The 24507-nt window shown below is 35.3% G+C and overlaps 1 protein-coding gene across 5 annotated transcripts in view; it reads right to left on the bottom strand.

Annotated features, from left to right (window-relative positions):
* The window catches only part of DESI2 (desumoylating isopeptidase 2), a 42314-nt gene that overhangs the window by 9021 nt on the left and 8786 nt on the right, over positions 1 to 24507 (bottom strand). For all 5 annotated transcript variants that reach the window (XM_081221991.1, XM_081221993.1, XM_081221990.1 and 2 more), the window contains 3 exons: positions 5418 to 5490; positions 2356 to 2449; positions 662 to 803 (listed from right to left, as the gene is read on the bottom strand). In XM_081221991.1, the coding sequence (XP_081078117.1) occupies positions 662 to 803; positions 2356 to 2449; positions 5418 to 5484 (303 nt within the window). In that variant the 5' untranslated portion in view covers positions 5485 to 5490. The remainder of the gene's footprint in view (positions 1 to 661; positions 804 to 2355; positions 2450 to 5417; positions 5491 to 24507) is intronic.

The raw sequence follows: 24507 nt of genomic DNA, 5'->3' as shown, positions 1-24507 counted from the left end.
TGGGAAGGTGTTTCAAGCACTATTTAATTCTCCAGACCTTATTTTATAATCTTTTGCTTTCTTCCCATCATTTTCTGTTTTAAAGTCCTTTAATTTGGATCTACTTTTGGTTTTCTGCTTGGCATTCAAGAACTGGGAGGGCAATAAGTGTGTGTGTGTGATAAACTGGCAGAGTAAAATTTCAAGATAGGAGAAATGAATTACTTATTAATAAGTAAGAGCCAGAAAAATTTCAAGTTGGCAACTAAAATTTAGGAAAAGAGAAATCATAGTGGCTAAGCAGCAGAAGTCACTTAAGCATTAATTTTTAAAATTTTTTATTATTTTTATTTTTTTCTTCCCCAACCCCCTAGGCATTAATTTTTAAGTGAAAATATAAGATTGTGATGAAACAAATTAGAATAAGAAGAGACCCGTTACTGTATTCACTCTACTCACTGCAAAGTCATGAACAGAATTACAGTTTAAACCTGTGCTGACTCTAAAGTTACCAACTTTGGAAAGGTCACTCATATAAAAGAAATATTCACATAAAAGAAATAAAATACCATATATTACACAACATAAATAATCAGAAAAAAATAATGGATTAAATACAGTGGGACAGTAAATATACTAGTGTTATTTATTTGAAGAACTTTTAGAATAAAATTTAACTTACCTCTGATAAAGCCGAAGAAAAGTGGTTGCAGTTTTTATGCATCAAATGGTAAGCATTGCCTTTATATTCTTTTCCCAATTCTTCTACAATTTTTTCTATATCATCTTCTAGGAAGTCGGTGCTCCCTAAAACAACAGCTTCTCTTAAAGAAAAAAAAAAAAGAAAAAAAAAAGAAAAAAAAGAATATAGCTGCGTGAGTTATAGGTATTATAGGCATGCTTAAAGACTCATTTCCAGAAATGCTTATTGCCAGGAATATTATGACTGATGTAACAAAGCTGGGTTACTGTAAGAAGACTAAAAGGTAAATGAGGTATTTTAATAATCTCGATTATTTTCTACTTTTTAAAAGCAATAAACTCTTAAGTATACCACTTCTAAATAATACAAATGTAAAATAAGTCATTTTCTTTATTAAACAGTGTCATATTAAAAATATAATATCACAGTTATTTTTATTACTATTACATTAGCAGTTACATTATTAGAGAGCCAGATCCATGCTGCAAATATTCTTGCTTAATTACACTCACCATCTAATGGCTGGTCATATTCTCACTTAGAAATAATCTTTTAAGTTATCTGCCACTGGGCTGCAATGAGATGACTGTCAAATGACTAATTTTTAAAAAAGCATTATAAACCCAAAATCCCCCAAAACAATACACCAAACCAAAAAAACAATACACCAAACCAAAAAAGCAACCAGCCCCGCCACCACTCCCAAACTACTACGCTGGAAATGCAACAGACATTCAATAGAGAGTAGAATTTTAGTCAGATACAAGTCAGGCATCCAAGAAAGCTAACAATACTTAGAAAATCCTTTTATCTAGCAGTTTTGACCAAAGGGAGACCTAAGGAATGGATTCAGGCTGGCATTATAGCACTTCTGTGTGTAAATATTTCAAATTAGTTATACGCTAAGAGAATCATTAACTCAGTAGTGATAAAAAGATACAGCCCTATACTGAATTTCAATGTTATAACCTCATTTCACTATTTTTCACTTGGCAAGTTAACTATTATAGGTCCAGAAGTTTCTTTAAAGTTCCTTGAAACTAAGATTCTAAATATCACTTTAAATACAAAACTCAATTAAGGAATGGAAATTTGATTATTAGCATTCAGGTTTTCAGTGCTGTTTACTACACATAAGGCTCCACAGTACACTCAGATCCATAATTTTAGGTTTATCAATACATATAATACACGTACCTTAACAACAGTTTCTTGGCTAATCTATTCAAATTATTTTAGTTTAGTTATTTCAAGTTTGTAAACAGTGTCCCTTTCATTGGGAAAATGAAGAGATTTTTAAGAGTGTTAAGTAGGTCACAATAAAACTTTCCTCCATCTCCCCCCAAATAGGAGACTGAGGGGAAGCAGTCATTATACAGGAAATGTTTTCTAAAGCAGAATCTTATACCAGGTAAAAACACTTTTAAAGTAGACATGGTAACTTTTGTGGGTCCTGAATAAGAGCAACAGACTTGCTTATTTCAGGCACTTTATTTGGCTGATAACTATCTTTACACAACAATTTAGATCTGATTTTAAAGTGTCCGCAACTGAAACAACATTAAAGAAACATTTTAAGTTCCTAGATTTTAATCTACAGAATGAATTCTGTATGCCTGAAAACAAGCTTTGGCATCTAAGACAGTGTAATAAAAATTATCCTCCCTACTTACTTAAATTTAAATGTTTCTCCTAGTTCAGAAGCATTTCCTGGGGAAATTTCAAATATTCCAGAAAAGGGGTAAGGATGGCCACCATAAGCAAATTCTGAAAAGAGAAAACTCATGATTTTTAGTATTTATCACATAAAACTTAACCAGTATGCTGAATTAGATTTAATAAATGATGAGGATAATAATGATACCATCTAAATATTTTTCAATTTAGTAATGCTTTCACAAACATCTTATTTACCTATTACTTGTATAGAACAGTTGACGTAAAGGACTTGAAACTCTAATAACAAAAGACGCTCAAAGGTAATCCTGACTTCTATATTTACTTTATATTGGCTAGAGGAGACTGACTAACACTCAAAGGTGAAAAAAGTCCCTGCGTTTACCTATCACGCCAAAGTATGTAGGTGGTCATTTCTGTGTTTTGCCACTTTCTAAATTAAAGTGATCAAATTTCAAACCTGGACTTTACTGGAAAAACTGTCTAGTAACAATGAGTTTTCATGGTTCCTGGGATGAAGACTCTTGGTTTATCTTTGAGTAAGAGGGAAAAAACATTGGCAAGCCAGAAAAACTTAATTCAATTCCCCTCATTCAAGAAAAGATAAGCTGCAAAATTAACATACACACCCACGCACACATAAAGACACACACACTTTCCACAGCATATCTTTAAGCTAGCAGAGAGCTACTTGTACTACAGTGAATGTACATCCAGCCTCATCAGATACAAACTCTCATTCAGAACAAAAATGGAGAGCGGTTTCAAATCAGGAAGGAAATAAAATTTCTGGCTACAATTCTGGTACTAGATACTTCGATATTTAAGGGGCAAATCTTAGTAGACTTACTTAAAGAATTCCAAACAAATGCTTAAATTAATCTTGTCACTTAAAATTTAATAAATACAATCTTATAAGGTCAGAACAAAGCATGGGAAAGAAAAAGGCAATTCTACAATACATTTACTTTTGATTCAGACCTTTCAGAAAAAAAAAAGCAATAATGTAGAATAAGAAAGTATTTAGCATTTAATTCTAAAACATACATTAAAAATTTAATGATAGAATTTTATAAAACACTGTAGATAAGGTTAGACATGGAAAGATCATATTTTGATTTTCAACTTTCTCAATTATAGTAAGGAAAGTTGTAGACCCACTTATTCTTCCATTCAAGAAGCAATAATTCACTTTTAGGAATGTATTTGGCCCTGTCTTTGCTGTTTTGAGCCATGTTTCTAATTATTCTTAAGTCATTTTATGAATGGGAGCAATGATTAGGCAGATAAAAGGATAATGGACTAGTATATAATACTTGGGTTCAAGTCCTAGTTCTGTTAATTAGCAGTATGACTTTCAGCAGGTCTGAGCTTTAGTTTCTTCATCTGGAAAATGGAGAAAATGTCTCATGCTCCAATCTACCTCAGAGCAGCGTGGTCATGTGGTCCAAAATTCGATGGCACTTAAAAAAAAAAAACTGTAACACACCATACAAATTCAGTTAAAAGGGAATATACATACAACTTTGGCAAAAGCCAAATCAAACAGGGAGCAAACCCACAGACTACCATTTCACCCATATCAATACTCCAACCACTGGAACTTTCAGCACAAACCTCACTGCTTTTTGGAATTATCTGGTAGATGCAGTCTTTCAGGTAAAATGGAGCTTATATGGCAGATCTTTATAGCCAACATTTAATATGGTACACTGCACCTAGAAGCAGTTAATTTAGCATATAAAAAAGGGACAGTAAAACACCACACTGACACATTTAAGTAAATGAGCCTTTTCTTTGTATTAGCTAAAGTTGGTATGTAGTCTTCAGGGGTAACTGGGAGTGAACTGCAGTAACATTATAGAAAAGACTTCCTAGCTGAAGCAAATAAAAGCATTTCTGCTATACGGTGAGTTTATGATTCAAACTAGTATATTATTACAACCTTGATGAAATCAGCAATGTGACCTGTCTTATGCAGAACATTCTACTTACAACTTGATCAGGAGATTATCTTGTATCAAGAGAGAATTAGAACAAAGGAAAAAGCTGTTGAAACAGAGCTGTTTGATTTGAGTGGCTCCAGTTATGTTTATCATAATGAAGGGTAATAAAGAATAAAAAGGGCTGAGTTAATGACAAAGGCCATCATTCTTAAGCAAAAAGCTAGATGTAATCAAAGGCAGGATTTGCTCAGCGATATTTTTAAACTTTATATATTTGTAGGTCTACAAAAACAAATTTATTACTGAAATTCCCTCAGGAAATTGGTGTTTCAAGTTTGACATTCTAGCACCAACCCTTTTCCAACCAAAATGATTATTTTTATCACACTATTTTTCAAAGTGCAAGGTTTCTTAGGAATGCCAATACACATTAAAGCAAAACTGTCATAGTATAACAATCTCGAAAGGAAAATATTTTTTAAGACATAGTACCTAGACAGGAATAAAGACACAGACCTACTAGAGAATGGACTTGAGAATATGGGAAGCGGGAAGGGTAAGCTGTGACAAAGCGAGAGAGAGGCATGGACATATATACACTACCAAATGTAAGGTAGATAGCTAGTGGGAAGCAGCTGCATAGCACAGGGAGATCAGCTCGGTGCTCTGTGACTGCCTGGAGGGGTGGGATAGGGAGGGTGGGAGGGAGGGAGACGCAGGAGGGAAGAGATATGGGAACATATGTATATGTATAACTGATTCACTTTGTTATAAAGCAGAAACTAACACACCATTGTAAAGCAATTATACTCCAATAAAGATGTAAAAAAAAAAAGAGAAAGAAAAAATAAAGACATAGTACCTATAGAATAAAAGATAACCAAATCAATGTACACTTGTGTACTTTGAGTACTTTCTCCCCAGATACATTCCACTTTGGGCATTTTTCCAAAATACAGTATAAACAAATATGGGGAGATTTTCTTCTACTTTTTACAACAAAGTATGGAAGTACTTTAAAAAAAAAAAGGAAGAGCTACAGTCATGATTTTGCAACTCCTTTCAATGAGAAAAATCTTCAGAAAGTATATTTAGACTGTGTGTACACGTACCTCTGCCATATACTTCAATTCCTGAATGAAAAACTCCAATTCCGATGGATGAGGTGTATTCATTCATCCAATACTGAAGAAAAAAAAAAGATTCAGAATATTTGTTCATTTATAATTCAAATCCATGTTATAGGAGGCTACTACTTTCCAAATCTTTTACTGAATATTTAGGCCTTTCTAATCCCATTTCTTGGTATTTTCCTTACAGGTCTGAAACTCCCATGATAATGATGCATTCAGTCCTAACTCTGTGCCTTTGCTTATGCCACATACCATATGGAATTCAAATGAATGTCTCAGTTTGTGTATAAGCACCTTATCTATAAGGCTTAGCACATAAGCCCTAAAATCTAAACCTGGTTAGGTTGGGGAAAAAAGTGATATAAAAGCTCTCCTGTTAGTGACTTTTTAAAGAATCACATATAATATCTGTGTTCATACCTATTTTTCTTCTATCTTAAGTGTTCCCTTTCATTCTCTGGTATGCTCCCTGAAGACAGGGATATTTTATTCTTTTTCAAAAGCATTTGGCATATATGTCCTGATTCAGCTCAAAGTTTGATAATGATAATATTAGGAATAAATAATATGAGGCACAAAGATCAGAACAATCTTCTTACTGTTGGCATGAAGAAAAACTTCCCAGAAAAGGCAATATCTGAACTGAGTTTTTAGGAACAAATGAGATTTCCTCACACAGAAAATACGGAGGGTAAAGTGAGCTTGCTGGGGGGAGGTGGTGGGGAATGAGAAGAAATGTCAGGTAGACAGAAGTGGATGTACACAAGTAATGTGATGTGAAATTCTGTGAGATGACTGTGAAAGGGGTTAGTGTGGAGGGGAGAGGGTTACACCTAGAAGGTAAAGGAGTTAACGCTAAACAAACACTTAGGTAACACTTAACAGTGTTACAAACCTATTTGATTTCTCCCAGGTTAGAGGGTAGATGATTTGATTTTAACTTTTCTAGGTTTATTCAAGTCTTAACCTTGGCTTCAGACCCCCAGCCAGTTTCTCCCAGACCTGGGAAAATGCACATTCTCATACACTGCTGGAGGAAGCATAAATGATAAGGGAGAATTTTCCCCCTAAAATGTTACTGGAAGAAAAATTAAACAATAATAAACAAGAAACATTTAAAAAAGAACAAGGGACTGTCTCATCTAGGTATCAAAATAATCATTAAAACAGTATGGTACTGGGCTTCCCTGGTGGTGCAGTGGTTGAGAGTCCGCCTGCCGATACAGGGGATGCGGGTTCGTGCCCCGGTCCGGGAGGATCCCACATGCCGCGGAGCGGCTGGGCCCATGAGCCATGGCCGCTGAGCCTGCGCGTCCGGAGCCTGTGCTCCGCAACGGGAGAGGCCACAACAGTGAGGCCCATGTACCGCAAAAAAACCAAAAAAACCAAAAAAAACCCCAGTATGGTACTGTTGCAGGAACATCCTTGTATACATAAGAATCTGGTATATGAAAAAGGTAGTATTTAAAATTAATGATAAAGAATAAGTTATTATAAATGTGTTGATAAAACTGACTGCATAAAAATACATTTCACACACCTAAAACTTTCAGTGTTTCTAAAAATAATCATATAGAAGAAAATAAAATAGATTTAAAAAATCTTAAAATGAACTTATCTACAAAACAGAAACAGACTCACAGACTTTAGGAGAATGAACTATGGTTCCCAGGGGGGAAGGACAGACTGGGAGTTTGGGATTGACATGTACACACTGCTGTATTTAAGAGATAACCAACAAGGACCTACTGTATAGCACAGGGAACTCTGCTCAGTATTCTGTAATAAGTTTTAAAAATAAAGAAAAAAAAATCTTAGATGGGAAAAGCCAACGTAAATAAAGCCAAACCTAGTATAGAGGAAAACAACAGATATTTAACATAAACATTTACAACTTTTTATTGTGTAAAACTACACAAACAAGAACAAAAGATAAACAATACACAGGGAGAAAAAAGTTGTTAACACTAAGATTAGTATGAGAATACAAATTTTCCTCTCTATCTCATCCTATTTGATTCCTAATTTTGGACAGTCTGAATTTAGATGGCAAATTAGGAAGGTGAGTGACACCTTTTTATCTGAATCAATTTGATTTTGGATGGAGAGTAGCGAGGGTACATACAGTAAGGGATTTCTCAAAACATTTATCCAAATCTATTTAATTCCAGATCTACTTAATTTGGGCAGCAAAACTTCAGACAGCAAAGGATACTATATACAAAAACTCCACTAAAAAAAATAACTCCCACAGACAAAAGTGAGCAATCATAGAAGAAATCAGTGGCTAACAAACATGGACTAGTAAACAGATCTCCCTAGTAACAGAAAAATGCTAATTAAAACAATAAGTTACCATTCATTTTTTCTGGCCGTTCCGCTTGCAGGATCTTAGTTCCCTGACCAGGGATTGAACCCAGGCCCTAGGCAGTGAGAGTGTGGAGTCTTAACCACTGGACCACCAGGGAATTCCCTACTGTTTTTTTTTTTTTTTTTTCATTGTATTGGCAAATATACAAAATATTGCTAATACTTAGTGTTGGTAAGGATGTCAGGAAGATATTGCAGAAATGTGAATCAACGACAATTAATTAACCATTCCACCTCCTGGAATCTAGCCTACAGAAATGGTTGAACATAGGCAGAGACATGTTCCAGGGTATTAACTGCAGTTGTCTATAGCACTGGAAAACTGGAAACAATCTAAATATCGATAGGAAAATGGCTACATAAATGATGGTAAATCCGTATTATAAACTATCATACAGCTACTGAAATAAATGAGTTAACTCAATACGTAAGGGCATAAAAAGATATCTAAGACACATAAAGTAAAAACACCACGTCATAATACATCATCTGTAGCAAGATCACATTTTTGTAAGTTAAATAAATTGGCCCTGAGTGTATGTTTACATGCTAAATATGGAAAAATAAAACCACCACCAATTACAACAAAAGAAAGTTTGAAGCATTACAGATCAAACTGTTAACAGTTTGGGGGAGGGGAGTAGATATAGCTCAGGGGTGGGAATACAGGTGTGTAAAGGAATACTTTCACTTTTAACTCCATACATTTCAGGACTGTTTTTCTGAATTTTATGAATTATGTGTATTACCAACTTTTATAATTAGAAAAATGTTAAAGTAAAATACTATATTCTCTTAGCTTAACAGGCTTCAATTTATTTGAACATTTATACTATCTTAAAAGAATAGGCTGCATATATATAAAACACAAGCAGCAACATTATCTGTATTAGCAAAATACTGGTAACAACTTAAATGTGCAGATATAAGGTACTGGTTGAATAAACTATGATAAACAATATTTGGAATATTACAAAGCCATAAAAAGAAGGGGGATACTCTTGAGAAACTGATAGGGAGTAATTTCTAGGATATGTTAGGTGAACAAAAGGAAAAGAAAAATGGAGACATGGCAAAATGATACAGAGGCTGGTTTGATGGTACTTTCATTGGTCAACTTTGGGAAAATCTGAATATCAAAAAGAATAATGACAATAATGGACTATAGCATATTGAATAACAAATAATGAGTCCACAGTAATACCAATAAAAAACACAAAAACCCAAACAAAACAGAATAGAAAAACAAAAAGTGAAAGGAGAGAAAGCTCTTTTTACAGAGGAAAGTCACCTAATAAATATGAAGTAAAGGCAGAATTAAATAATTTTGCACCTCCAGCTGATGCAGGCAAGGATCATGGATGCTAAAACCATTAGGAGAAGGTTGTTGGAGAACAATGTTCCCACAGTCTTCAAGTATCAACCCCACATTTTCCTAAATTATAAGGAGAAAAGATACCTTAGCAATGGAAAATTATGGTGAGTATCATCTTATCCAAGTGATTAAACTGAGTGTCATCAACAGTTGGACAAACTGATGTTATGTGCCTCCTGATGTGATGAAATAGAAAGCATTTCCTTTGTTAGTTTTCTTGTCAAATATATTAAACAGAATATAATCACAAGGAAAAATCAGACAGGTTTGGACTGTGGGACATTCTATAAGAAAAGCAGCCTGGTCTTTTAAAAAATAAAGACATTAAAGTCAAAAGAAGGGCGGCTATTCTTTAAGGAAGATTAAAAAAGACATGATAACTATCAATATATACAACGAAGGAGCCCTGATTGGATCCTAGATTTAAAAAAGAACAAAAAGCCAAAGACATTATTGGGATAATTGGGGGAAATATTAATATGGATTGTTCATTAGATAAATTATTGTATCAACTGAAAACTTCTTGGGTTTGGTAAATAGTACTGTGGTTAAATAGACAGTGTCTTCTTAGGAAATACATGTTGAAGTATTTAGAAATGAAATGTTATAATGGTTGTGACATTTTCTGTGTGCGTGTATGTAGAAGAGGGTAAAAGAAAATAAATATGGTTAAAAAATTGGTGAATCTAGGTGAAGAGTATATAAAACGTACTCTTCTTTCACTTTTTTTTGAAGATTTAAACATTTTCAAAATAAAAAGTTGGGGGAACCAAAGAGAACAATCTACTCCTTGTCTCCTTCCGACAGAAAAGATGCCTTTCCAAGTTTCCTGCTATCCTCCTCCTTTCTCCCCTGCCTTTTACAGAAAGAGAGTAGAAAATATCACAAGCTGATTATACTAGTCTGCATAAAAATTCTGCTAGTCTTTTTAAAAAAAACTGAGTTATAATTAACAAAGAATGTTATATTAGCTTCAGGTACACAACACAGAGATTAGATATTTTTATGTTATGAAATGGTCACCACAATAAGACCAGCTACCATCCATCACCATACCAAGTCATTACAATATTATTGATTATATTCCCTATGTGGACATCACAACCCCATGACTTCATTATTTTATAGCTGGAAGTCTGTATCTCTTAATCCCCCTTCACCTATTTCATCTATCTTCCCACCCCACCCTCCGATGGCAACTACTATCTATGAGTTTTTGTTCTGTCTTGTTTGTTCATTTTTTTTTTCAGATTCTACATATAAGTGAAATCATATGGAATTTTTTTTTTTTTTTTGCGGTACGTGGGCCTCTCACTGTTGTGGCCTCTCCCGTTGCGGAGCACAGGCTCCAGATGCACAGGCTCAGGGGCCACAGCTCACGGGCCCAGCTGCTCTGCGGCATGTGGGATCTTCCCAGACCGGGGCATGAACCAGTGTCCCCTGCATTGGCAGGTGGACTCCCAACCACTGCGCCACCAGGGAAACCCTGGAATTTGTTTTTCTCTGACTTATTTCACTTAGCATAATACCCTCCAGAACTATTTACGTTGCTGCAAACTGCAAGATTTCATTCTTTTTTTTTAATGGCTGAGTAATATTCCAATGTGTGTGTATATACACACACACACACATACATACATACATACATACACACCACATCTTCTTTATCCATTGATGGACATTTAGGTTGCTTCTATATCTTGGCTACTGCAGTCAGTGGTTTCCTTGGCAGCCAACTTCTAGGACTTAAATTGTCTCTTCCAATTGAGAAATCTCATTGCTTATACTGTTTACAACCAATAATTTGATCTACTAACTGATTTCCTTAACAATGACACCATCAGGCTTTTGTTCTGGATGCAGACAGCTCCTACTTAAAGTTACCTGTTTTCTTTTTACAGTGTGAGCGCTTCTCTTTCAAAATATACAATATTTTAAAAAAGAGACAGATACAAAATTGTTGTTTGCAATAATCAAAAGGTTTTAAACTCTTAGTAAATCGAACATTTATTTCCATTTAATGTATAGTATCACTTAATTTTAACAATTTATCTTTTGTTGACCAGTAAACAGCCTTCTGAAAGTGCTTTTATAATAAATTTCCATAATGGGAATCTAAATGTTTTATTAAGAGAAAGTCTTTCATTGATTAAAAAAAAATCTGCACACTTATTTTTAGCCAAAGAGTTAAGAAAGGGTTAGGATGGGAATGTACTTGTCAGAGTGGGGATCCTGGACTCAGCAATCTTTTATTCTCTGCTGTTTCACAATTGAAAATAATCTCTTCTATGTTAGAACTTCTGTATGTTGCGTGTGTGTGTGTGTGTTTGTGTATACATATATACATACTGTAGTCTGAAATTTCCCTGCATTTAAGACTTTACATTCTACATATAAAAGGTATGTTTTGACACATTTCATAAACTGGAAAATCTATAAAATGAGAGAAACTTAAATATGAGAGAGAAATGTACCATCTAAAAATCTGGTCAGTCCTTTGGAGTTTACTATAATGAGATCTGACCTATATAAGGTTTTTAAAGAATTGCTGAGACACTGCAATGAAAAATGAATACCTGACAGGCTTTGCAAGTGGTAATGTTACCTCTAATCTCAGATGGAAAGTTGGACAATCAGGTAAAGTGTTTCTGCTCAAGGTTTAGGCAGCTGGCAAGTTACTAGGAAAAGGATTTCTTAACCCAGAGATATTCCTTTGAACAGTATTAAAAAGCAGAAGTCAGCCACTCTTAACATTATTTGTTTCCTAAAGGCTCTGTCTCAATATTCTGTGCCAGGCAGGAATTAACGCTGATGTTGCTTATTCACTGTTAGCAATAACAATGAGGGACTCAACAGTTCTCTGCTTTTCATGTTCTTTGTAACTTCTATACTTAGAAAGGGCCCCAAATGTTAAGAGTTAATTTATTTTCTAGATTAAAGCAACTATTTACTAGTTAGAAATCTATTACTAGATATCGCTACTGACCTTACAGAAACAAAATGATTATAAAGAATACTATAAGCAACTGTATACTAACAGATTAGATAACTGAGATGAAATGGATAAATTCCTGGAAAGACACAAAGTACCAAAACTGAATCAAGAAGAGAGAGAAAATCTGAATAGATCTATAATGAATGGGAATGAAAAAAAAAGAGAATGAATTAGTAATTTTAAAACTACCCTCAAAGAAAAGCCTACAACCAGATGATTTTGGTGAATTCTACCAAATATTTAAACAAGAATACTAATTCTTCATAAACTGCTCAAAAGAAGAAAAGAGGATTCTTCCCAAATCATTCTATGAGGCCAGCATTACTTTGACACCAAAACCAGACAAAGACATCATAAGGAAACTACAGACCAATCTCGTATGAATACCGACTCAAAAATCCTCAACAAAATACAAGCAAATTGAATTCAGCAACATATAAAAAGGATCATACACCACGACCAAGTGGTATTTATTCCAGGAATGCAGAACGGATTTAACATCCCCCAAAATCTATTAATGTAATATACCATAGCACTAGAGTAAAGGACAAAATCCACAAAATACAACTCTTTTCATGATCAAAACACTCAACATACTAGGAATATAAGGAAACTTCCCCAACTTGATAAAGGGCATCTATGAAAAACTCACAGCTCACATCATACTTAATGGTGAAAGACTTAATGCTTTCCCTTTAAGATTAGGAACAAAACAAGTATATCTGCTCTTGCCACTTCCATGAAACACTGTACTGGAGATTCTAGGCAAGTTAAATAGAGAAGAAAAAGATAAAAGACATTCAGATGGGAGAAGAAGTAAAATTATCTCTATTTGCAAATGACATGATCTTGTATATAGGAAATCATAAGTAATCCACTAAAAAAATACTAAAACCAATAATAATAAAAAAGTTCAGTAAGGTTGCTGGGTACAAGATTAATATACAAACACCAACTGTAATCCTATATACTAGCAGTAAACAATACAAAAATGAAATTAGGAAAACAATTCCCCAGTTGCAGTAAAAAATATTTAGGGATAAATTTAACAAAGAGCTATGTAACTTTGTAAGTGAAAACTATAAACATTACTGAAAGAATTTAAAGACCTAAATAAATGGAAAGACATTCCATGCTCACAGATTAGAAGACTTAATATTGTTAGGATTGCAGTACTCTCTGAATTGACCTGATTCATTACTATCCTTATCCAAATCCCAGCTTCCTTTTCTGCAGAAATTGACAAGCTAATGCTGGAAATTCAAGGGACCCATGATAGTCAAGACAATCTTGAAAAAGTTGGAAAGTTCCTGATTTCAAAACTTAGTACAGGGCTACAGTAATTAACACACTGTGTAACTGGCATAAAGACAGACATACAGACCAATGGAATAGAATTCAGTTCAGAAAGAAACCCTTATATTTATGGTCAACTGATTCTCAACAAGGGTACCAAGACAACTCAATGGGGGAAATAAACAGTATTTTCAAGAAATGGGACTGTGACAACCAGACATTCACATGCAAATAAATGAAGTGGGACTCCTACCTCACACCATATACAAAGATTAACTCAAAATGAATCAAAGACCTAAATGTAAAAGCTAAAACTATAAAACTCTTAGAAGATAACAAAAGTATATCTTCATGATCTTAAATTAGGCAATGGTCTCTTAGTTGTGACACCAAATATACAAGCAACAAAATAAAAAAATAGGGCTTCCCTGGTGGCGCAGTGGTTGGGAGTCCGCCTGCCGATGCAGGGGACACGGGTTCGTGCCCCGGTCCGGGAAGATCCCACATGCCGCGGAGCGGCTGGGCCCGTGAGCCATGGCCGCTGGGCCTGCGCGTCCGGAGCCTGTGCTCCGCAACGGGATAGGCCACGACGGTGAGAGGCCCGCGTACCGCAAAGAAAAAAAAAATAAAAAATAAAAAATAAAATAAAAAAATAAATTGGACTTCATAAAAATTAAAACCTTTCGTGATTCAAAAGACACCATAAGTAAAGTGAAAAAGCAACCCACAGACTGGGAGAAATCTGATAAGGGATGTATATCCGGAATATATAAAGAACTCTTAGAAATCAAGAACACCACAAATAACCCAATTAAAAAATGGGCAAAGGATCTAAATAGGTGTTTCTCTAAAGCAGACAGACAAATAAAAACTACCATTAGATGCATTTCACACCCACTCAGATGACTATATTCAAAAAGACAGATATAACAAGTGTTGACAAGGATGCAGAGGAACTGGAATCCTCATACACCGATGATGGGATTTTAAAATGGTACAGCAGTTTTGTTTATTTATTATTATTTTTAGTTTAAATTTTTTTATTTTATATTGGAGTATAGTTGCTTAACAATATTGTGTTAGTTTCAAGTGTACAGCAAAGTGATTCAGTTATACATACACATGCATCTATTCTTTTTCAAATTCTTTTCCCATTTAGGTTATTACAGAATATTGAGCAGTGTTCCCTGTGCTATACAGTAGGTCCTTGTTGGTTATCTATTTTAAACACAACAGTGTGTACATGTCAATCCCAAACTCCCAATCTATCTTCTCTCCCCACCCTTCCCCCCTGGTAACCATAAGTTTGTTCTCTACGTCTGTAAGTCTATTTTGTAAATAATTTCATTTGTATCATTTTTTTTAAGATTCCATATAAGTTATATCATATGATATTTGTCTTTCTCTGTCTGACTTACTTCACTTAGTATGATAATCTCCAGGTCCACTGTGTTGCTGCAAATGGCATTATTTCATTCTTTTCAATGGCTAAGTAATATTCCATAGTATATATGTAAAATGGTACAGTAGTTTTGGAAAAATTTAGCAGTTTCTCAAGAAAATATTAAGCCTAAAGTTACTGTATGACCCACAATTTCACTCCTGGGTTTATACTCAAGAGAAATGAAAATATACAGTCATATGAAAACTTGTCATCTATGTTCACAGTAGTATTACTCACTATAGCCAAAAAGTGGAAACGACCCAAATGACCCTCAACTGATGAATGAATAAATACAGTGTGGTATATCTATAAAATGTAGTATTATTTCTCAACAAAAAGGAAAGAAGTACTGATGAATGCAGCAAATGAATGAACCTTGATAACATTATGCTAGGTGAATTAAGTCAATCACAAAAGACCACAGAGTGTATAATTCCATTTATATGAAATGCCTAGAATAGGTAAATTTACACAGATAGAAAATAGATTAGTGGTTACTTATGACTGGGAGGTTTGCAGGGAAATGGGGAGTGACTGCCAATGGGTACAGGGTTTCTTTCTGGGGTGATGAAAAATGTCTAATATTGAATGCAATGATGGTTGTAAAACTCTGAATACACCAAAATCCACTGAATTATACACAATGGGTAAACTGTATGGTATGTGAACTATATCTCAATAAAACTGTTTAAAAAATGCTAGGAATAGAAGGATCTACTAACTTGTACCAAATGGTAGAGGAGTATATACTTTCACAGTTGGCAAACCTAAACAAAAACTATTCTGTAAATATCATGAATCCTCCAAGGACAAAATTTCCTGCAGATACTTATCCCCAATCAAAAACTTTGATTAGATTATTTCTCAAATTACAGACCGCATTCCTAATTCCAGATAGCTGCCTTCAAAAACATGCAGAAAACAGACTATAAACAAATAACATATCAAGAACAGGAAAAAAAAAAGGGAATTCCCCGGCTTTCCAGTTGTTAGGACTCTGCGCTTTCACTGCCGAGGGCCTGGGTTCAATCGCTGGTCAGGGAACTGAGATCCCGCAAGCCACGCAGTGAGACTGAAAAAAAAAAAAACCCAGGAAAAAAATATCCTCTAAATATACATATTCTGGTCAACCACCGCTCATACATAAACAGCAGCACATTACTGAATAAATTTTATGAAGTAAATGTGATGTTTTTCTTTGGTGTGATTTTTTTTCTGAATGGACTCCAAAGAAAAGAGGGTAAACCTTCCACAGAGATGCTCTCTAAATGTTCTTGTTTCTGTTAGGGCTTCCTAGCTCTGTTATCAGAGAACACGCCTGGAAGGCTCACTCTTTAAAAACTGGGCAGGCTGCCTGTGGAAAACAGGTGTTTAATTCAAGGTCAGCAAGCCTTATCTAGTCCTTCTGCCTCAAAGTCCTGCCAAGGCTATGCAGACAATATGGATGATGCCTACTTTAAGTGGAGATTTAATGATATAACTGTAAACAAACAGAAAAAGTACAGCAGTCCCATGGCACCCGCGGGGGATTGGTTCCAGAACCGCCCCCCCCCGCCCAATTCTCAAGTCCCTTATTTGAAACGGTGTGCTACAGTCAGACCCCTGCATCTGCGTATACGGAGCGCCGGCTGTGTATGAGGACTGAGTCTTTTACTGAATGATTTCAGTTGTGAAACTCTCCTACAATGATTTGCTGTTGGTAGTTATTCATGTAATTACTATCGTCTCATAGTTTAAGATGTTTGAAATTAATAGTAGTGTTTCTCAATGCTCCTTTAACTTGTTTTCCATCCTTTGTAATTACTTTAAAAAATTATTTACCACTGTCAAAACGTTTCACATGGCATCTCTGGAATAAAAATCTCCCTACAAAGCTCAAAAGAGCTTCTCAAACTTGCTATGTAGAAATTCATGCTTTTGTAGAACCATAAAACATTGATATTTTCTAACAGAAGATATAAATATGCAACATGAAATCACAGCCAAGAAAATGTATCCATGAAAAACAAACAACCCAAGCTAGCTGCTGAATTAGATATGACTGGATGTTAGCAAGATTTCTTTTAATTTTTGTTGGGTGGTATGTCTTCATTGATTTTGTTGTCTAAATAGCAGCAGATGCCAAAAGTTTGAACTTATATACTTGGGAAAAATGGATAATACAGGACAATTTTATTTAAAGGCTTAGCTTTTTATTTGAATTGGGAAAAGACCACTTTTATTGCTAGAGTCTGTCCAAGTCTAAGAATACAAGTATTCAGGAGACTAGTTGAACTATTGCTCTGAGACAACTGCAGAAGCTGGGATGAAGAGGTATATATAATGACACTGGGGCCAGCCCTGCAGAGAAAGCTTACCACACAGGGCCATGCTGTGTGAGGCAGGAGTGAAATGGAACACTAGGGGCAGATCCACTAAAGGAAACTATACATTCAAGTTTACCCAATGCTGACAACTATACAATCCCTCAAGGATTATATGAAAAATCAGATGTTTTCATTTGAAAGTTTACAGTTTGATTCTTCCCAAACTTTTCCTAACATACCAAAGGAAAACAGTAAACCAGCCAGCTGCTACCACAAAAGAGTATCTCTCGAACCATGAAACAACAGCAGAGTTACCACAACATGTCCATGTCAACCACCTACTAAACCATTTGGTTAGCTTAATCTAAGGCTATCTTTCCCTTAGGATCAAACAGGAAAGCCCACAACGTTCTTGTGCTCCATTCTGGATCACAAGAGTATTGCTTCTATTATCTTTGAATTTACTTCAGAGTTTATTGCTTGGATAGAAAAAGGTTGATCCAAGCATTACAATGAACAACGCTGAAGCATCTGAACTATAGTGGAAAGACACTGGGCTGAGTGTCAGGAGATGGGGGTTCTTTGCCTTGTTTTCTTCACAGATATTTGGTAACTTTAAAAAAGTTTTTTTAAATTTTATTTAAATTTTTTTAAATTTTATATTGGAGTATAGCTGATTAACAATGATGTGTTAGTTACAGGTGTACAGCAAAGTGATTCAGTTATACCCATACAAGTATCCATTCTTTTTCAAATTCTTTTCCCATTTAGGTTATAGAATATTGAGCTGAGTTCTCTGTGCTGTACAGCAGGTCCTTGTTGGTTATCTATTTTAAATATAGTAGTGTGTACATGTCAATCCCAAACTCCCAATCTATCCCCATCCCACACTGGGGGATGATAACTTTTGATAACTTTTAAAGATACCCAATATGTCTCAAAAAGTGTTTGATTCCAATTCAGACCCTGGAGCCAGAACACCTTGGTTCAAATTCTGACTTCATTATTTACTAGTTGTGTGACCTGGGTAAAGATATTTATCCTCTCTGTCCTTATTTATAAAATGGAGATAATAAATAGTATCTCCCACAGAGGACTATTATGAGGATTAATAAATTAGTATGTATAAAGTACGCAGAACAGTGCTTGACCTATAGTAAACATTAAGCATTAGTAGTAGCAAACACATATATTGATAATATGATCCTTCCCTAATACTCTGTTCTACACATTGGTAAAGGGTCGTATGCATGTGTAAATAAGCAGATTGGTTCTGGCTATCTGTTAATTCTCAGAATTTTCAAGAATCTTTGGGAGTTGATGTCAAATTACCAAGAGCCGTGACTCACTAAGCTGAATAGCAAACAATGGCAAAGTTAATTTGACTCTAAGACTCCTATAAGCAATTATTTCTATTCTTGAAAAGTACAGATCTGAGTAAAAGGTCTCTGTAAATAAGGCAGTGGTTTTATAGGATTCTTCTATATTCATGAAGGACATGAGCAGAGGGCTGGAGAACCAATCTCACTTTGGTGCTAGGACCTTACAGTCTTGTACTCCCTAAGTCCATGGAGGTGGTTAGTAAGTAAAGAGAAGAGGGCCGGGGAAGGACCACTAATACACACTTTACCTCCTTTGATACCAGCCAGTGTCACTGAAGTTTACCAAAGCATTCCAAAGTATTAATATAAAAAGGTAAGAGGAAACCATTCACAGAAAAGTTATCATCTTGAAATATGTGGGAAGGCAATAAATAGATAAATAACTATAGTTAACTTTTGAGCTCAATCTTGCTTCAATGCAAAAATTGGCCTAAATATTTCTATTTATTATTTTAAAGCACTGCTTACAGAAGTGAACTGACTGTACTGTATTATAGTCATATATTAAAATGTTAAGTTCTTCTGATAGAGAACTTTCATTAAACTTCATTTTAGTCAGTGATTTGCTTTATTCATTTAATAAAATGTTATGCTTCCTGTTTGAAAGCAACAACAATGATAAATGCTATCTCCCTAGTCTGGAACTTAAAACACTTAATATAACCATTTAGTGCCTGGGTCTGACTTCCTTAAAAGGCAGTATTAAATGATCTAAGTATAAAGTATGACTGTTTCCCCTATAAACTAGAACAAGTGTTCACTGGATTAAAAGTAAGCATTTTACTTAATTCCCAAAAAAAGGTGTTTAGGACAAGGCATTTCAATTACTGAGTTAAAATTCCAAAATAAACTGTGACTAGTAGAGATTGTGGGATAATTATTATAGTGTCATCTAATATAAAACTGTCCTTGATGTTCACACTGTTAAACTACCTTATGAAGTCTTGCTGGTACCACTGGATTTAGCCCAAGATAACCTTACAGCAAATGCTATTTAATATTGACAGTAAATCATAATTAATGCTATCTATGGTGCCTTAGCATCAGGTTAGTCATAAAGCAGAGAGACAATAAAAACTCACGGAATGAACTGAGATTTTCTAGTATCTTTTTTAGATGAAATCATGAATCAGTGCTACGTCTGTTAATTTGCTTTATACTATAAGAAATATATAGATTCTATTCCATTATAATTATTTCTAAGAAAATGTCCAATCTTTTCACTACCTGAAAATATTATCTAATAAGCACATGGCCGACTTTCTTAGAAAAATAAATCTTTATGTAACAAAACATTTTCATTACAAAGTTATTTATAAATTGTTGATAACAGTAGGTATTAAGCCTCAATTTTTTAGAGTACATAATCTCTCCTGATTATGAAAGATTTGTCAGTAATTTTTTAGTTAATAGTGTTTCAAGTTTTATAAATGCTCTGCAAAAAACATTTTTTTTCTTTTTGAGACAGTGTAGCCAAACATAAACATATGCACAAAAGCTAGCCTAGCCAAACTTCTTTGTTTGCTGGGACAGTCCCAGTTTATGTTTGCTTCAATATAACTATTAAGCCTGCACCCTCTTTTACTCTGTAGTCTCAGTTTTGATGATAAAATTTAAAGTTAGCCTAAGACTGGCCTTCTTAAGAACTGTACTCTGAGTCTTAAAAAGCTCCTAAGCACATGAGTGGGAATATGCTTACCTACCTACTGACACGATAACCTAAAAACCAAGGAAAATGTGGTGACATGTATTTTGTACAGAGCTAAAGGTTCCTCCTCTTTATTAACTATGCAAACTAATTTTCAAAGACAAATTATTATGTTTACCAAAGGATCTAATTTCTAAGACCCACCCACAACAAGCTAGACATGACTGTGAATTAAGTTATTTAAAGGAGAATAGATTTTTAAAAGTCAAATCAACAGTGAACCAAATGCCCCTTGAATATTTTTAAGACTAACCCTATTTTATATAAGCCACTGTTTGACTCTACTAGTGATGATAAGTAGATGGGGCAGGGTACTGCCAATTCTTGGTCCTGAACCACATCTACACCAGAAAACCATGTTCTGGAAAATCTCTCGTATCAGGCACTTAATTTAGTTGTGTGAAATAAAAATTTTGGTAAAACCCTGAAACTCCTTTTAAGAAGGCCTATTTGTACCTGACTATCCTCCTGGATTGGGTTCTAAAACTGCATGAGATCTGAGACAAAGTCTTACTTAATTCGGTACCTTCCATGTTGCTTAGTGTATTGTATTATATTCTACTTAGATCACTCAAATACTTGATGAGCTGAAATGTAGCAAGGAATATGTAATGCTTTTCCCTTTGTCCTGTTCTTAAACGTGACCCATGGGAAAACAACTCCATTCTTTCTCTCATTCAAGAAATATGTACTGAACACCTATTATGTGCTAAGAACTAGCAACACAGAAGTGAACATGATCAAGTTCCTGTTCTCATGGAGCTTGCCTTCTTGAGAGGTATCTTTTAAACTGCAGGTTTAAAACCCATTAAAGAATCCTAAAATCATTTCAGTGGGTTGCACCAGCATTATTTTAAATAAATGAAACATAATGCAATAGAACTTATCAGAGGACATCACACACAGCAAGGTGTTTCCTGAACATCTGGTTTCAGTTACATGTGTGTATAATAAGTATTATGTAAAATGTATATTTTAGTTGGTCCAGGATAAAATTGAGAAACAGTTCTAGAAGGTTCCCCTAAATTGCATCTCAATTTAAGTCTCATTTAAAATTTTTACTTACCTACAAAGCTATAAATAAAGCAAGTTAGACAACTTTGATTCAATAAAATGTATGTCAGGGACTCTGCTAGACACTGGGGATACAAGGATGATTAACTCACAGTCCTTGTCCATAAGGAACTCATTAGAATGTAAACAATCAGTCAAAATTTGACAAGTGTTAAAACAAATATGTGTATATGTAATAAATTAATAACTCATTTTTTGGGTTACTCTAACACATGCTTTCACTTATTCTTTCATAGTAACAGTCCACATAAAATATTTAAATCAATTATGGGATAGTCAAGCAAGTAATTTGTGCCCAAGGCCACATAATGACTGGCTAAACTGTAAACAGAGCCCAGGTTTCTTAGCCTTCACCTAGTGCTTTTTTAAGTCACATGACTACTTCCTAACAGTCTCATATGGCTTTGATTTTCTTTACATGATCTTTGAAGTATCCTGAAACTTCAGAATAAGATGGAGATCAATACTATTAGTTCATTATTTTTCCTTAAATGTGAAATTATGGTGACCTATCATGTACCATCGCAAGTAAAAAGAAATAGCCATCACTTACTCTTTGCCTAAATGCCATGTGACATGCCTACCTTATTACTAGTTTAGTAATGTAGAGATCTCCTATTCTGGCAACTATAACTAACCCTCAAATCTGAAGGAGTGGGAAAATCTAGAAGATATGTTCCTTCTGGAAACTAGAATTTCGACTGTACTTCAACCAGACAACTCTTTTTATACTATTCAGTAGACTAGAATACACACAACAGATTATACTGAGAACTGCTGGAGACAATTAACATGTTAACTTTATCTGGTGGTTCATTTAACTCAGTGTTGGACAGTGAGCTAGAAATTATAATTACACTATGGTATACAAACCAATCTCAAGCTAAGTTGTTTATTTTTAGTTTCCACAAATACTTAAAGACTTATATAAATTAGAACCATTAAGTTCATCTGGCAGAAAGGCTGAAAACCAGCTGTCAACTCTAACACACAAAGGGGAAAAAAAGGCTATACAATTAACTCCAATTTTATACATATAGTATGATGGAGATCTTGGAGATGGTGTCAAGTGTACAACAGCCCACATTTTTTTAAAATCTAAATTTACTACTAATTTTTTAATATAATTTTTAAAAGGTTGCTTTCCATTTACAGCTGTTATAAAATACTGGCTATATTCCCCGTGTTGTACAATACGTCCTTGAGGCTATTTTACACCCAATAGTTTGTACCCTTTTGTGCAGCCCTGCAAACTGGTAACCAATAGTTTGCTCTCTATTCTACAACAGCCTGCTTTTAATGCTTCAATCTGGGTAGCACTTTGTTCTGTGTACTAACACTCCTTTAGATAAACTGATGAAATTCCAAATCTCGAGTTATTAAGTGTGGCAACGACTGAAAGTATACAAATGGAAGCTCATTTAGCTTCTACAATCCTGAAAATAACAACACTAGCAATAACAATAGCTAACACTTTCTACTGCTTATCATGTGCCAAGTATCATTCTATGCATTTTACGTAAATTGACTCATGATGCTTAAAAAAACCCTATGAGCTAGGTACAATACTATTCCCATTTTATTTTTTATTTTTTTTTTTTATTTTTTTTTTTTTCTTTTTGCGGTATGTGGGCCTCTCACTGCCGTGGCCTCTCCCGTTGCGGAGCACAGGCTCCGGACGCGCAGGCCCAGCGGCCATGGCTCACGGGCCCAGCCGCTCCGCGGCATATGGGATCCTCCCAGACCGGGGCACGAACCTGTATCCCCTGCATCGGCAGGCGGACTCTCAACCACTGCGCCACCAGGGAGGCCCCCATTTTATTTTTAAAATATTTGGCCGTGCTGCCTTACATGTGGGATCTTGGCTCCCTGACCAGGGATTGAACCAGCACCCCCTGCATTGGAAGTGTGGAGTCTTAACCACTGGACTGCCAGGGAAGTCCTATTCCCATTTTAGAAAGAAATAGAAGCACAGAGAAGTTAAGTAAATTTCCTAAAGTCACACAGCTAAAAAGCAGGAGGTAGAATACAAATCCATGCAGCCTGATGCCAGGCTAAACCACAAAGAACTGCATTTCACTACTTTCAATAACAGATTCCACACAGTAAGCGTGACCAAGGAGAAGGCAGGTCTGTCTCAGCCCTGACTCTTTCTCACATCGATACTCTTGTTCTGAACCAGTGTAGATGCTTTGGGACTCTCACTTGCCACCTGACTGGCTAGGGAGACCCGTCAAGACACCAGAGCAAAGCACGTCCCCGGAGGTGAGCAGTCAGGCATAGAGTTGAAACCCAAAGCCACTGCAGGTGTCCAGCAGCATGCTTCTCCATCCTGCAAGTAGCAGCAATGAACAAGAGGACACAGTGGAGGAAGAAACTGTTTCAGGACAAGTCCTAGGGGAACTTCAGGTAAGTCCAACAAACCTTTTTAAAGTGATTACTATGTTCCAAGCTCTGGGAATAAAAAGAAGAGTAACACACTGTCTCTGCACTCAAGCTCACTGCAGAGTGAAGAACTTATAAACAGAGATAATAAGGACTGGAAAATATTACAGCATATTCATATGCTGACTGGAATGACAGTAAAGGGGGAAAAACAGAGAGAACAGAAGAAAAGCAAAGTCCTTGCATAGGAGAGCATGGGCTTCAGCACACAGTGGAAGGTTTGACCTCAGGCAGGGACATTGGCAATTCATTCCCTTTCCATGTAATAGGAGGGAGGTGAACAGTAGTGGTGGAAGGATGAGAAAATTCTCTTCAACCGCTTTTTTTTTTTTTAATTTAAGTGAAATAAGCAGTGAAGCCATCAGCTGACAGTAAGGAATGCGGGGAGAGAGTATGAAATATTGTAGTTGTCTTGGAGAGTGGGAAAGTCAGTTGACCATAGAAATAAGGAAGCACTGCCAGATGGCACTTAGGGTCCTCTTGGGGTCTGTGGTCATGATTTTAAAGTGAGATTAGTCTGTATGGTTGTATATTTTTCTCTAGCTGCATTTGTCTGCTGAGATGTCGAGGACATGGAGAGTTCAACTTAACTACATTTGCCAGACAAATATGACAAAGGCAATGATTAAAATGGTAGACTACAAAAGCTAACTTAGACAGCAGGGGGAGAGCAA

This window comes from Mesoplodon bidens (genome assembly GCF_964165515.1).
Source record: "Mesoplodon bidens genome assembly, chromosome: 2".
NCBI classification, from domain to species: Eukaryota; Metazoa; Chordata; class Mammalia; order Artiodactyla; family Ziphiidae; genus Mesoplodon; species Mesoplodon bidens.
This window is presented reverse-complemented; position numbering and strand designations above follow the sequence as displayed.